We start from the raw sequence: 16,039 nt of genomic DNA on the forward strand, positions 1-16,039 counted from the left end.
CCACAGAGCTCCCTTATCAGGGGCAGAGCCCGAGCAGATACACGAAACACAAGGCAGGTCTGCACAGCCAAACCACTTGCCAGTCGCCTAAAAACACTCAAGTGAATCTTTTGTGCTCTGCTCTCCTGATTGTATCTGTTCTTTGCAAAGGAAAACATCTGCTAAAAATCTTTTTCTTTTCTTTTTTTTTTTTAATATTTTATCTCATGGATGATTTGACAGTCCCCCCAAAAATTCAGTATCTTTAGTATCTTTTTTTCATATTTGATGTCACAAAATCTATATATTTTAAAGATTTAAAACCACTTATTCATGTGTTTAAGGCATGTGTGTTGTCATGACCGTATTTAAGAAAATACATAGTATCAACAGCTAATGTAACAAGACAAGAAAAAAGTCTAACCTTAGGCCTGCCTTTCTATATCATTTTATGCATTTTCTTTATATAACTTCAATGTATCTCTCCATTCTGCATAAAATTCCTTCAGTTGGTATCCTTGCAAAGTTGCAGTCTTTCAAAGGCAGGATTTAATCTTCAATGAGCTCGTTATCAGGGCAAACACAGAACATGTCCCTGGATGGAAACCCGAGGAGGTTCCTGCTGCTGCTCCATGTCCCCAGCTCAGCCACCTCTGCCTGACGTCTGTTGAACCAGCTCTTTAGAGCCTTTCTAGACGACCCATTTCAATGCACAGCGACCTTGGTGACTTACCTAAATCGTGGCCTTTGACACAGGCAAATACACAGGATGGAAGTGGATTTAAACTGATAAATATTGAAGGTTTTTACCTACTCCTGTGAATCCTATAAAAAATCCAGGTTTCTGCCTAATGAAACTTAATCCTCCCGTTCAATAACAGTACTGAATAATGCACGTTAACGTATAACATACATGTGTACATTTCTTTTTTTATATATATATATATGTATATATATGCATGCACAAACACACATTGACGTATAATCATACAACTTCCTCCATAAAGTTTCTCTGGGATTTTTTTTTTTTTGAATGAGAAGCCATTTATTCCACAGAAGCCCAGACACCATGATCCGCTTCAGTTTTTAAATCAGTAGTAGTCACTTATGCAACACAAACACACTGCATCTTTCAAATATAAGTGCAGATGCACAAACCCTATTACTTATTCATACGAAGTGAAACAGCTGGACATTATTTATAAAACATCTCAAAAAAGCCATTTAGAACATCTGTCAGCTTCAGGAACAGAGAAAACATGTTTAGAAATCAGCCTTTTTTTCTGTCCTCTGAGAAAAAGCGCAGCACAGTTGGGGCTAACGTGCCCTCCAGAGTGCCCAACCACTTCTATCTGGGTTTTTGACAGCATATCCTAGATCAACCTACTCACCACGTGCCCCATGGGCTCCACGAGACCTACTGGTGGGTATGGGGGCTCCCTGCCTGCTGTGGTGGCAGTGGGACCTGACCAAAACACACTCATGGCCCGAGCCCAGGACAGGCTGCCCTGTCTGCTTCTGGAAAGTGGCACTTCTTAAGCATACAAAGTATGTTTAAATCACAGAATTTAAAAGCACTCCATTAAACTCCCACAGAGCATTGTAACTAACTTTTCCAACTATTATTTTTTAATTCCTGGCCATGTAACACACTACACTGCTCTCTAGCGATCTGTGATTGAGGTCCGAATGCCAGTAACACCCAAACAGTTCTCAGCACAGCAAGCCTGAGCAAATATTCACGTGCTATGGAATACAATCATGTAAAACCAGATGGAAGATTAATCTTGTAAAACATAAGACTAACCTTAAAACATACCTCGCAAGAAACCAAGGCAGCACGGGCCTGAAACGCCTCCAGAAATTTGTATTTAGCATCATTATGTTATTAGCTACTTCAATTAGATCTTTGCAATCAGAGAGCATTTTTAAACTTACCAGGGAATTACTCTGAACTATAATTAACACAGAATGAAATGGAACCACTCTTCATACTACACACTGTTAAAAGCGCTCTCTATCTTCAGCACAAACCACAACCAGGCAGCACGTGGTTTCACTTCATGCCGGAAATGACCTGACCTTGCAACACTCCCATCACAGGCATACGCTAACTCTGCTCAACAAAAAAGCCTCAATACTTACTTGGACTTCAAAATTCATATTCTCCAGAAACTTCTGGTTCATTGTCTCTGCAAATTTGTTGATGGCTCTCAAAAACACCCTGAAAGACAAAYGCAATCCTTGGGATTCTATTACCATTCAAACACATTTGAATAACACAAGCATTTTAAGCAGCTTGGTTCATGCGTTTCATATATACATACATAAGAATGGCATCTCACATATACCATATTATCCATCACAGAAATATAGGTATACAATAGTCAAAAAAGTCTTGGTTTTTCATGGAGAAATTCAGACAAGATTTGGATAAAACATACATCTAATAAATTTTTCAAACGTTATTTACCTTCCATAATACAAACGTGGCTTGTTAACAAGAATGTTACTGCTTCCCATGCATGAGTTGGAGAGACAGAAAAGCTCCTGTACTTGTATTACCAGACAGAGGCTGCCACTAAGTTTTCGCAGTGAAAAGACCCTGTGGGAAACTTCCAAGTTCCTCCCATAACGTCATACCTGGGCCCAACTTCCTCTCCAGGTTGATTATAAAAACCCATTGGAAGCTCAATTACTGCACAGTTATTTTTTCCAAGAGGAAGATTGAAACCATGACACTTCTGACTTGAAAAGCAGCATCTCCTTATAGTTATTAAAGAAGATTATATGACATTTAAAAAGAAATTCTTCACCTAGCTTTTCAGCATCATACATTTGTAAGAAAAATTAATTGCATCTCTTACCACTTATATGATCTATTAGTTTAGTTTTAATTAATCTATGATTTGAAAAATAATTTACCTATTTCCTGCTACCTTACAAATAAAGTTTAACAGTTAAGCAGATGTATTTGTGTTGCTGACACTGTGCAGACACATTTCACCAATTCACACCAATTTCACACCAATTCAAGACATGAACATTTGCTCCAATTTTGGCCATTTTACCTTTCACTCTCCCAAACAACCTCTATGTACTCTCAAAGCTGCCCAGTGATTACAGCCTAGGTTGGTCTGAGCAGGGTATTTCACTCTCCTTCGGGCTTTTTGTTCTCTGACAAAACTATTATGGAAGCAAGATTCTCCAAGTAATCTTTTCCAGACTCCCCACAGCAAAAGTAAACACAGGGTTCCCTAGAGCTTCACTCTCAAAGGCACATTTACCTCTGCAAAAATAACTTGCACTTGACCGAAGCCTATTAAGATTTTGGAGAATTGAGAAAAAAAGAAAAAAAAAGAAAAAAGAATTGCTGCTTTAGACTGCACAAAATATACAGCTAGGGAGAATGASGGCTGCCTCCACGACAATCTGTCCATCTGTGTCCCCCTTACTCTGAGGAGGAGGAGTTTGGGATGAAGATCTCTTCAGCACTCTGTCTTTCTGTGGCACTCTGGTCCTTCTCTTCCAAGGCAGATTTGTTGCCAACCCACATAATCATGTTCTTCAGCTCCAGCTGCTCAGAGAGTCAAAACCCACTTGCCTTCTCTCAAAAGTATGATTTTTGTTGAGGGAGAAACAGGTGTCCTCAATTTGGAGATCTCTTCTGCTTCCTACCAGTTGGGAGTTTTGAAGCTCTGCTCCAGCACTGATGAAACTTGTCACTTAAATGTTCTGCTAGGGCAGCATCTGGTATGGTGACATAATTTGTCTCCCGTGTAAAAACAAAACAAAATAACAAAAAAGAGTGCACACACACAAAACCACACAAAACACACAAAAGCAAGCCAACAAAACAAAAAACACTTATAGCTACATTTAAGCGCAGAAATAAAATGCAAGATACAGCAGAAACGGTCGTAACAAACGTGTTTCACAGTATGACATAGGATCATGTGTGTTATCTTTTAAAACTTCTGTAGGTGAAAAGACCCAAAGAAATATAAGAAAAAGTGGAGAAGTATTTAATTTCCAGTTAAAATTATGGATAACACTAAACATATTTACAAGGTCTTACACAAACCAGTCCTGCATACATTATCTTCTGCGATTTCTCTTTTAATTCCCACAGATATTTTTATCGGACATACTGAAATGACACATTTGCAGGAAACATGCAATATTTTCATGCATTTTTATTTTGCCCAGAGGGTGCATCTATTTCCGTCATTGGAAGTCATTCAAACGAGAGGTTTCAATTCTATTCCTGGCTCCTGCCAATGCCATGCTGTCCTACCTATAGCAAGTCACTTCTCTGTGCTTCTCGGGACCTTTTTTCCAATCAAAGAGGATATTATCTAACTAGTCACAAGTGAAAAGCTAAACAGATACTAATAAAATATACTAGAGATCACTGATCATAAGCAAATAAAGTTTAAATTTATTATTGACAGCATATTCCTATCATTGATCTGAAGGTTAAATGCATTTTCTTTAGAGAAATAACCACTAATTACTCATACTATTTTAATTAACCACAGATGGAAAAGAAATGGTCAGAAAACATCCCAAAACTCTCTTCTCACAGTCATTTCAGTACAGAAATTTATGAAAGACTTGGATCAAATCTGAGGTCTTGGGACTTGAGTACAAAAGACCAGCTTTTGGCTTATAAAAGCAACAGGAGAGCCACGGTTCAGCTACTCTGTAGAAAGGTATTTCCTAGTTTCCTATTAGTTCTGCTCTCCTTTATTTTATAGGCAGACTTTTTTAATAAGTTTGATCTGCACAATTAATAGAAAGTCTTTGGATGAAAATTCAATGAATAGCAACTTATATGAATGACAGCCAAAATTTAAGATGTACATCCTAAAAAGGGCTTGAACAGAACTGTAAGTAGCACAAAGATCCAAGTCACATGGAGTTGAAAACATCCCAAGACAAATATCTGATTTCAGATTAATTCTCTTATACACAAAATAAAGAGGAAGAGCTGTAATAGAAAAAATACTTTTTTTTTTATTTGTAAGCTTCACATTGCTGAACTAAAGTAGGATTCCAAAGTTGTTAGTAGGAAATGACCTGTATCTCCTACTCCTGCAAAATAGGTCTGCGTGTTGTCCTTGCTTTTGAAGTGCAAAATAGATGAATAAACCTAAAGTATAGATCTGGAACTCAGAGTTATTTTTAGCACAAAGTTAGAACTAGTGCATCAGCTCCTTGTGGCATAAAACCAAGGATTTTTTTTACAGTTTCAAAACAAAAAGTAAATTTTAGCAGACTTTATGTAGGCAAACAAAGCCTAGGAACTTGCCTTATTTCTACAGAAGAATTGCCCAGCACTTTTAAGGTAGTGCTGCCTATTCTGAGATGCTTTTGCAAGAGGTGACCTTTCTGGGGCCCTAACTTCAGAGACTGTATACTATGGCAAAGATCATTAGAAACRAAAACCTAATAGACACGTATGCATTTAAACACAGGAATAGTCACGTACAAAAACATACATAAACTAAAGGGCTTGACTTTGCAAAGGCTGAACACTGATCAGCTCTCCTCTATTGCTCACATTTAAAGCAGGTTCTTCACTAAGCCCTGTACATACAATCTCCCTTCTAAGATAAAAGTCAAAAAAAAATCTGTGTCAACAAAACTGTAATTCCAGGGAAATGCTACAAACCAGGCACAGAAGAATAGACCTTTCCCACACGCATGAAAGGRTTTTTTGGCCTCATGATATGAAGTCTTCAAGCACAAGGGCAGCTACAGAGAAATGCTCTTCAATCTTACCGAGCTGTGCAGAACAGGGAGCTTGCTGCTCCCTTTGGACAGGAGCAATCCATGTGCTAAGGTAAGGGTTGAGTTCACAGCATAATTTCGAGCACCAAGTCAAAGCCCCGTTTATGGTGGCTTCTAAAATGGTGATGACAGTGACAAAATGACAGCTACCAGGAATTAACCAGGTACAGGCTTCTTTTGGATCATTAGACRGAGGAAGAAGAGACAAGCTTTAAAAGAATACCATCTCCTGTGCTATTTTGAAAGCCCTTACTGCAAGGACTATAAAGAACTTGTAATACAAGCTGTTTTAATATAAAGTCTGAAAACCTATGAAGACTTGGAGAGGCTAAAAATTTGCAACTTCTTTCCCCAAACTATGATCTAAGAGAGAACGAACTGCATAATTTCAGTGTGGCTTTTACTTTTTAAACCCAAAAGGTGGCTCAAACAGCACTTCCATCAGGGACGCCTCTACCCGAGTCAAGCAGGACCACTAAGTGGGTCTTCAAGGTTGACAAAAACATTGAATATTATTTTGAAAACTTCTTTGGGACTTTGTTAGGTGTGCTTGTGCCAGCAAACCAATCATACGAAAATCAGATTAGGGAGGAACAGAACTGAAATAATATTCTTAAATATTCTAYGCTGCTTTGTTTTAGGCATCCTCATACAGTAGTTTGCAGAACCCACCTGATAGATACTCTTAACATGAAGCAACAACAAAAGAAAAGCAGCCACTAAGGTCAACTGATTCCCTGCCATCCTCCACCACCTCTCCTCTTCCTTCTTGCGTACTCTTCAGAAGAGCTTCAATGTGAGGTGAAATTTAGAAGAGACCAAGCAAGGCAGGTCAGATCCAACCCCAAATGCTGATCATGATCAGTGACTGAAACAGCACTCAGCAAGTGTAAACTAAGGCTGGAAGTTTTAAAGTATACAAAAGAGAAACCAGCCAAGGCATCAGCAGTGACAGCAGACATTAAATCACTCATTTACTATTTTAGTGCACAAAAGCATCAGGAGGAGCAGCTGAAAACCTGAGAACAAAAATCTTCACGGAGTAACAGCAGAAATTATCTCCTAAAAATATGACAAGTTGTCATTGATTTAGAAATGAAAGGAAACACAGGACTGAAATGCCATTTAAAAACCTTTGGGTGCTCAGAAACATAGTCATTAAGAGCATAATGATGTCAACATTATCAAGTAATCCACATGCCTGGTAACTGGAAAAATACCTCCAGCAGCAAGGGAGTATAATTTCATCATAGCTCTCCCTTTGTCTCAATTCAGCATCTCAATAGGCTGAAGCGTAATTATTTTGTATGAATCAGACTAAATTCTAGTAATAAGGCAATTGTATTTTTCCTGTATTTTCATCCTTTCTCTGTACCACAGGAGAGTCTACGTGAATATCCTGGTCAGAAAATAACTGCTTCAAAATAACAGCTATCCAGCTTCCATTGTTTGCCTCAATTATAAATTGCTTGTTATGTACAATTTATTTTCCTTATTATTAAAGTGCTTATTAGCTGGAAACTCACCATGAATAGCTATGTCGGGCATACATTGTAAAATGTGTTATTTTTGTATGAGAGGGAATTTGACAATAAGAAAGCTCCTAAGCAGCAGCAGTTGCTTTGATGCAATACAAGAAAAGGCCAACGACGGCAGTTCCTCCTGAAGAGCCCTCGGAAGAGTCTCCGTGTGGCTTGGGCTTCAGCACCCACTTACAGCACATTTCCATGATGATTCGTCTTCCATTTAGTATTCAAGATATGTTTTCAAAACTGCACATYAGCAACATTTATGCCAAATTCTCCACAAAATCATCTGCAGCATGTCTTTAAAACATTCATCTCTTTAAAACATTAAGTGTACAAAAAGCTGTCATAATGGACCATGATATGAGCAATTTACTGGAAAGGTATTTTCAGTAATTCCCTTCATATTATGAGCTTTCTCTCATTATCACCTGCTCCTCTCTCTTAGGCATTTCAACTAATGGTTTGCAGAGTGGAAATATTATAAATTAAAGAAAAAGTCCCATGATGTCTTTGGTACTAGATTAAGTCTAGGTATAGGAGATAAGGTCAACAGCCAGTGAATGTAAGTGAAGGTAATTACTTGACACAGAGCACCAGGATTCCATACACTAAGAAAACCTGGCTCTCATGGGCTTTACTTTTGGAAGAACTAAGCAGAGCTAAGAGCTACGCAGTGTCCCCATAAACCAGGCAGCAGAGAGCGATGTGGAGACGTGGCGCAGAGTAACCTCCCTGCTGCATTGGGTGCTAGAAAGAGGYAGGTGATGGAAAGGCCAGGCTACATCCTGCCCAACCTGGAACTCCTACGCAGGGTAGCGATGCTCTGCGCTGCGGCTGTTAATGACAGCAGAGTGTTCAGCAGCCCAGCCAGCTGTTATAAACTCACCCGGAAACASAATTTGCCTTCAAGGAAGTTTACAAACAATAAAAAGGAGGTATTTGTTTCAATACCTGCCTTATTCTCTTTTCCTGGAATAAACTTATTCCCATTTGCGCTATTCAAAGTGCTGACTTCTGGGGCAACTGGGGAAAACAAAGAAAACACAATTATCTAGATTTAATGAAAAGATACAAATGGGAGCATCTAGAGATACTGAACCAAAGAACAATAATTACAAAAAATGCTTTGTCTCCAAAAGAGCTTTTATGTTAATAGAGAAAAAGGTATTTCAGCAAGAACATTTTTAGTATCATGGAAAAAAAGAAAAAAGCCAAGTACACATCTTATTAATGTACCTGATTAAAGTGATGACTGAACAGTGCAAAGTGTCTGAATTTGTTAAAATACTTAATTTTTGTGCATGTACACATACAGAAGTACACTAAGTAAAAATTCATGCTTCTTACTTAAAATACTTAAATTAACCAAGTTCTTCAATATGTCATAATCTATGCGTGAAGACATTTTGATTCCTTAAAACTTCAAGCCCTTATAAACAAGTGAATTCTGTCAACTCTGTTCTGGACAGTTTCTGGAGGGAAATGAGAACAAAGAAAACMATATTTATAATATGATAGCCTGGCCTCTGACATTCTGTCCTTGTCAATCAGTGTAAAATCTTCTACACCACCTTCATAATCCTTCCTTAGTTACAAAATCTTAAATCCTAACATACCRTTAAAAAATAAAACCAACCCAAATTATACCTATATTTGCCTTTCACAATAAATAAATAAATTTGCCCTTGCATTCTCTGCAAGTTAAAAAAAATAATAATGCATACATTTTTTCYGTAGAGCACAGAACCAAATACTTCTAAATGATGAAAAGGTGATCTCTCAGTTCCTCTAAAACATCAATGGAAGACTGATAAGTTCTAATATTTGAGGTTTTCTTTTTATAAAATACACTAAGTTGATAGCAACAATAAATAGTCTGTAATACCTCTCCCACTAACACTGAAGAGTCCCATTTCTCTACTTATTGCCACCACTGTTCAATAACCCTTCCCTCTCAAGCCATTATAAACACCATCCCTGAATAACATGTTTAAAATTGTGACAACTGCTGCTCAGGTTTTCTCTCAGCAAAATTAAAAACAACACACATAGTCTAACAGACACTAAATTTGTAATATGTCCTAGCTAATGAAAGTTTGGGCTTGCGGCTTTATAAATGACACCTCCTTATAATGCAGTGCTTTGTGATTCAAAGGACAACACTTTAAGCAGCTATGTCTTTCACTGATTAGATTTTTTTTTTTTTTTTCTCCTCTATGCAAAGGTAGAGATGTTCAAAATCACACATGTGTAGAACATGGAATATCTGCTCCTCAGCAATCCAGTTTAACAGAGTCATTCAAAGAGGAAAAAAACCAGGCTTGAAACCCCCACCGATCTGTCTGAAAATGTTTCCCTGTCACGGATGACAGATGAAGCCCTCCTGCCTCGCTCGGCTGCCTGGCCAGGAGCTGGTGACACCAGCAGCACCCAGGCTGCCTGGCAGCCTGACAAACACATGTGGGGGATACAGGTGGCACTGACTTCAAGCCATAATGAGATGGGGCTCAATTAGCACTGCTGCAAYACATGAGCTACTTGAGAACCTGGGCTTAAGGGTGTTACAAAGCAGTTCATCAGCAAGCAGCTATTTTTAGGGTATATAACAGAAGAAAACTGGAATATTTTCAGGTGTTTTGTGGAATACCTGCAGCGCTAAGCATGTCAAGTTGGACTTCAAAAGGGCTGGGAAACTGTTGACTCAGACAGGTGTCTGAAAACATGCACATAAAAGAAAAGGAAAAGATACTTTATAAAGTCTTACTGCTGGTGTTAGAAAATTCCTTACAGTGTTATCACTGTTAAGTTTTCSAGCAAAGAGGGTTCAACTTTAACATATACTGGTAAAAAAAGCCTGCTTGTTCTTAYCCCTATAAATACTTAAGGGCACTGCAAACACAGTTCAAAAAGCTATTCTCATGGACAGATGGTTACCAAACTACATTAGACTGGACCAYAACCAGTAGTCCAAAACTGACTCTTTATGATAAAATTGGCTACTTCCAGCCTATCCTAGAGGAMTTACTGCTTCACAGTCCAGAGGAATGGAAGGAAAGGATGTGAAACCTTCCCTGAGGCTGCAAGCCCACGAACCGTTTCTCTCACTCCGTGAATCTCGCTCCCCAGGCCGCCCATGCCGACAATGAGGTATGGGAATTGCCCAGGAGGAGTTGTGTGTCTCTAAATTAAAATTCTGAATAGCTGAGAGATAAGCAGATTATATGGTATTAAAGCAAAGCAAATGCCATGTACCTAGGAATTACTGCTTTTAATAAGCTAATAGCCAACAGTCTATCAGGACCACAAGCGGAACAAAGTGCACGCACAAGCAGTAACAGCTAGTGAGAAGCGTGCAGTGAGCAACCTTTATTAGAACAAGAGATAATTAAAGCTACCAGGGAAGATCACAAAATATTAACATACTAAATTCTAATGACTTCAATAAGGTCTCTACTATTTCCCAAATTGTTCTGCACCCTGTCAAGGAGGGCAGAAAGAACATCCAGCCCATTGTGATGCTAAAACGAAGGCAAAACAGAAGTTCTCTGCTCTGAACTCTCTGCTCTTTTCAGATTCTTAGTTACAAACACAGCTCTCTGAGGCCAGGGAGAGCAGGGCACACAGCCTCTGCCTCCCTCAAACTGAACGGCTTTAGGAAGAGCAATTTGCTCTGAGAGACATCACAGCACGGGAGGTTTATTTCGCTAGTGCTTATGAACTACACAGCTGTAGAGCAAAGGTTTTCAGCACAGCRATATTATGCAAATGCAGAACAGAGAGGCCCTGTGCCAAAGGGATTGATACTGTGTTCTTCCTAAATAGGATAAAAGAAAAAAGAAAGGAAAAGGAAACAAACCACAGAAACTAGAGCCCCTTTGATTACAATCAGTCAAACCAGCCCTGAAAGCAGTTATGTCTGGCATGTTAATGCAGTTACTGGTCTATGAGAACCTATTTTTCAGAAAGAAGCAGATGAAAATTGCAAATTGCAATTCAGGGCAAAATTAAAGAGKTCAGAGTTTATATCTCAGAAGTCATTCTCTCTTTTTTCTTCCACTTTTATATAAAACTAGACATCTGAGAAAAAATATATCCCTGCCTGACTACCTGTATTTACATACAAGAGTAATCAGGAACAGCTTTGACCTACCAACAGGATCAAACCTGCAGCACTAGCCTTTTTTCTTCCTCTCACTCTGCCTTGACTTAATGTTCGGTTTCTGGCCCGCTGAATATYCTCCAGCAAAACCCATCCAAGGGCCACTTCCCTGCAGGATCCCAAATGGACCAGACGACTCGGGGATGCTCCACGGCCGGATGCCTGCGGGAAGCAGCGCCAGCTCCACRGGGCCCTTGGCTAACGACAGACTAGATGTGCCCTGCAGTCTGGTACTCCTGTTTTTCACAGAAATTACTTATGTCGTTTCAGCAAATGTCTCTTTAGGGGCTTAAAAAGGCTGATGTGCAGCCTATCACTCAGGGCAGCTGAGTAAAATTAAGAACAGAGCTGTGTTGAACCATTACTTTATCTCTCCTGACTGTTTTACAGAAACCCTGGCCTGTCACCCTTCTGTTTTCCCCTGCTACTTCTCCAGTTGAGAAAAGCAAGTTAGTAAGACACATGCAAAAACCTCATTTAATCCTCTATTTATTTCTTAACATCCCCCCTCTCCTCTCCTGCCTAATAAATTGTTTCTATAATGACTTATAACAGATTCCCCTCCCACCTCTTGATACTATAGCCTAAAATAAAGGCACAAAAGAAAGAAAGACAACTCGTTTTCCTTACTTAGGTATAAACCATGTCAAGGCAATTTAAGTAACCAACCTGTTGATAGCAACACTTTCAGATACTTTTTTTTTTTTTTTTTTTAAATGCTGACTTTTTTATTGAAGTATTTTCATTTGATTCTTCCAATGCAGGGTAAAGTTGATAGCAATAAAACCTATTAGCACCAAAACAGTCCACAAAACTCAAGATATTAAGATGAATTTTCAACAAACATACAGTACCACAAGCAAATTTCTAACACCAGAGAACAGAGGCAACCACAGCTACTTAGTCAGTGAAACCCCAACTCCAAAAGTTTTGGGCAAGGATTGACATGTTTTTCTCTACAGAAATTCAAATCCTCTACTTGTGAATCATGCAGATATGTTTCTCCGATGCACAAAGAGGTTATATATATTAAAAGGTAGATATATTACCACATAAAAGATGACTTTTAAGTTACTTAAGTACTGAGCTGGTCCTTTTTCAGAATAATCACTGGCACATAAAAAATAATTGCAAGTAGCAGCAGCATAAAAATGTTCAGTGAACTATATTTTATCTTTATAGGCCAAAACCTGGCTTGGACAGGGAAAGAAATGGGATGTTATCCATTTGTTACCCATTAATATCATCTTAACTGGAAAGTTCTTCTAAATTAACATCCCAATTAGCGCACACGCACACATATCCCTCCCCTCCTCAGAGGAGGGATCAGCTTTCCTTCCTCACGAACCTCAGGGGACACGCACAAGAAATGCAGGTTTAAGCACCTGAGCCCTCACTGCCATCATCACATACCACCCAGTGAAACAATAAGCTTGCTTTGGAATCATGTAACATACAAACACATACAAACAAGATTTTCAGGTCAAATCATCCCACTCAAAATCGAGGTCAAAATACATCTAACATTTCAACCCTGTGATTTGACTTAAAGCAGTATTTTCCTTAAGACTAGTCATATTGTAAACTTTTAAGTAGTCTCTATTCACACATTTTCAGTATTTTATGACTGGAAAACCAGAAACAGACAATTGTGACATGTTTCACATTATGGCCACGTATTGACAAAAAAAAATCCTAGAAGCAGGAAGAAACACAACCCTGAAGGTAACATGCAATTAAGAGATATGTAAGAGAGAATGTTCTTCTCACCTCTACAACCCTCTCAGGACGATTTAGGAGCAGGATTTCTAACAGGTAGTGTGAAGCAGAGGAAATCCAGCAAATAGAAAAACTCACAAGGTTAATTTTCACTATAATAGMGAAAATTCAGTCCCATTTTACCTGTTCTGCACCATGCTCATTGCCATCCAGTCTGCAGGATAAACATTCTTTCCAATGAGATCTTTGAACATTATAAAAGTTTCCATCAAGAAGTCCTAAAATAAGAAAATGCATTAATTTATTTTCAGACAGTGGGAGAAAACAGACTTCAGGTGCTCCTGGTGTGATTAAGGGACTAAGAGAAAGGCTATGATTGTGTTCCTTCTGAAATCAGTGAAAGGATTCCCACAGATAACAGTCACCACAAGATTGGGGTTGCAGTCAAGAGACTTAAAATTAAAACTAAGTACCATTCATCTCCTAAAAAAGACGAGTCATAAATGAACAGAAAGAAAAAGTTACAGGAACTTGGAGCAAAACYGTCAAATTATTATTTAGCAGATACGCCTATCAATACACATAGAATAAACAAATTAGAAAAATACATCTTTTCTATTCCATTTAGTCTAAATTTAGTATTCCAAATGAAATAGTGAAGAMACAGCAAAAAAAATCCTCAAAGCAGTTTATCTTTCTCTATAAATGTGTTACAATCACTGCCTGATGAACTCAAATAAAATCAATAAAAAGAGTTCAAGTCCCTTACATATCTACTGCACATAGGCAGTTCTGCCCTTGAACTTCTGAGCACGGCCACAGCACCTCGGCGAGGCCGCCAAGCTCATGTGTCACCATCTATTAGTGAAAGCTCACAAGCCGCTCTCTGCACAAGTCTGCACTCTTCGGTGGCAAATTACTTAAAGGCAACCACATGAACAAGAAGTCTCAACAGCTTTACTGGAAAATAAATCATCATMTTCGCTGACACAGGCTTACACTACTTACAAAAATGAAAATACACAATTGCCTCAAAAAGTAAAAACATTCAATATGCTGGTATAATTTCTTTTGCTTTTTTTCCCCACTCCAATGTGCTGTGCAGATGTGCTCTAATTAAGGATTACTACAACTGATAGTTTTCATTCAAACTGCTGGATGTAGCCTAAATACAGTGCTAAGCTAAGGACCAACTACCCAAGCTGCTCAGAATACTCTGAATACTAAATTCAGAATACTGAATACTAAATACTGAATACTAAAATACTCTTATGTTAATAGGTAGACTAAAGCATTTGAAGAATTGCAAAGAGCATCCAAGGTTGGATCTGCTGGCATTTCAGCTATGGGATAACTCTAAGGAAAGGGATGAATATCTGCCAAATCAAAATATTACCTCTGCAGAGAAACTTTAAATGGTGCAACTGCAGCTTGCGCCAGCAGCCAGACTGAAATCAGAGTTGTGCCAGGAGTGTAAATAAAGAGACAGACAAAAGTCTACTAAAACTGTCCACAAGAGAGTGACCACTGCAATAAAGATTATTCCTTAGGTATCATTAATTTACTGTAGGAACAACTGGCACTGTGAGAATAAGGGATTCACTGCACTTAGCACACAACATCACCTTGGCTAGAAATAGACTTGCTATTGAAATTAAAAAGTGGAAATGGACAAGGATGTGCAGAAAGAGGAATGGTGGGTTGGTTAGTTGAGTTTTTCAKGACAATATAATACAAGGATCCTAATATCTAGGATTATTAAATTATCCACTTCAGTACTGGAGTTAACAAGGGTGACATTTACACCTCTCCAAAGTCTGGACTGCAGCACTATCCAAGCCACCAAAAGAGTGGGACAACGCAATGACCCAGAAACACAAAATGTGCAGATGCAGACTTCAGGAAGAACCAGASGAGGCAATTCAAAACAGTACTGCTGATTTTTCACAGGTAATAAAAAGCTGAGAAATAGAATTACTGCATCAACTCCCTGATTAGTTTTATACTCACCACTAGTTCGGAACTTGTCTGAAAAGTTTCAATATAAACTGAGTAATGTTGGTTGTTCATCTGACTTAAGATCGCGGTCATGCAGGCCACAAAATGACTCTATTAAAAAATAATAAAAGAAAATAAAATAAAATAAACAAAAAGACATCAACAGAAAGATAACACACATCTAGATTATTTCAAACAATGAACTGTATTAATTCTAACGRGGAACTATACTAAATGCCTAGTAAATCCTTTTACGTTACTAAAACGAATTGCTATATTAACAAAACACCAGATTTTTGCCAGCCCCTATGGCAGAAATACTGTAAGAACTTAAAAAAGGACAACACAAAAGTTGCTCCAGGAAGGAATAGGCTCTGGTGAGAAAGTGGAGCCATTTATGAAATACCACCTGCAAACACACACTGCATGAAAATTCAATTTTAACAAAACTCAGTATTAGTTTTAGACTCCTAAAATAAGCATTACGTTACTTGGGACTTTTCCATCAGGAATTCATACAAACTAAAATATTACCAAGATTTAAAACTTAGGCCCACAACAGTCTACAGAATTGCACAAGAAAAAACACTGCAGGGAAGGATATACATTCTCCAGATTTTTGAATATCCATTACAGAACTTCCTAAAATTTCTATAGAATAAAACTATTGCTTTCACCACTCCAACTTTTCTCCAAGATTCTCAAAAGAAAATATTTTATTTTTCTTAATCCCTGAAGCAGAAATGTTTCAAGATGAAAAGCAGGTTTTTATTGCAATTTACTGAGTGTGAAAAAGACATTTTGATCTCTCGGACTACAACAATGAGCTGTAATGGTTAGAATTTTCCTTTAAGTTTTC

General features: G+C 38.2%; 1 protein-coding gene across 1 annotated transcript in view; it reads right to left on the minus strand.

The window, feature by feature from the left end:
• The window catches only part of DOCK2 (dedicator of cytokinesis 2), a 133,341-nt gene that overhangs the window by 41,020 nt on the left and 76,282 nt on the right, over nt 1-16,039 (minus strand). Inside the window, exons 28-30 of the mRNA XM_026035679.1 lie at nt 15,193-15,291; nt 13,366-13,460; nt 2,125-2,203 (exon numbers count right to left, since the gene is read on the minus strand). Of these exons, the coding sequence (XP_025891464.1) occupies nt 2,125-2,203; nt 13,366-13,460; nt 15,193-15,291 (273 nt within the window). The remainder of the gene's footprint in view (nt 1-2,124; nt 2,204-13,365; nt 13,461-15,192; nt 15,292-16,039) is intronic.

Source organism: Nothoprocta perdicaria, unplaced genomic scaffold (assembly GCF_003342845.1).
Source record: "Nothoprocta perdicaria isolate Ctin4 unplaced genomic scaffold, notPer1 scaffold_165, whole genome shotgun sequence".
Taxonomy (NCBI): domain Eukaryota; kingdom Metazoa; phylum Chordata; class Aves; order Tinamiformes; family Tinamidae; genus Nothoprocta; species Nothoprocta perdicaria.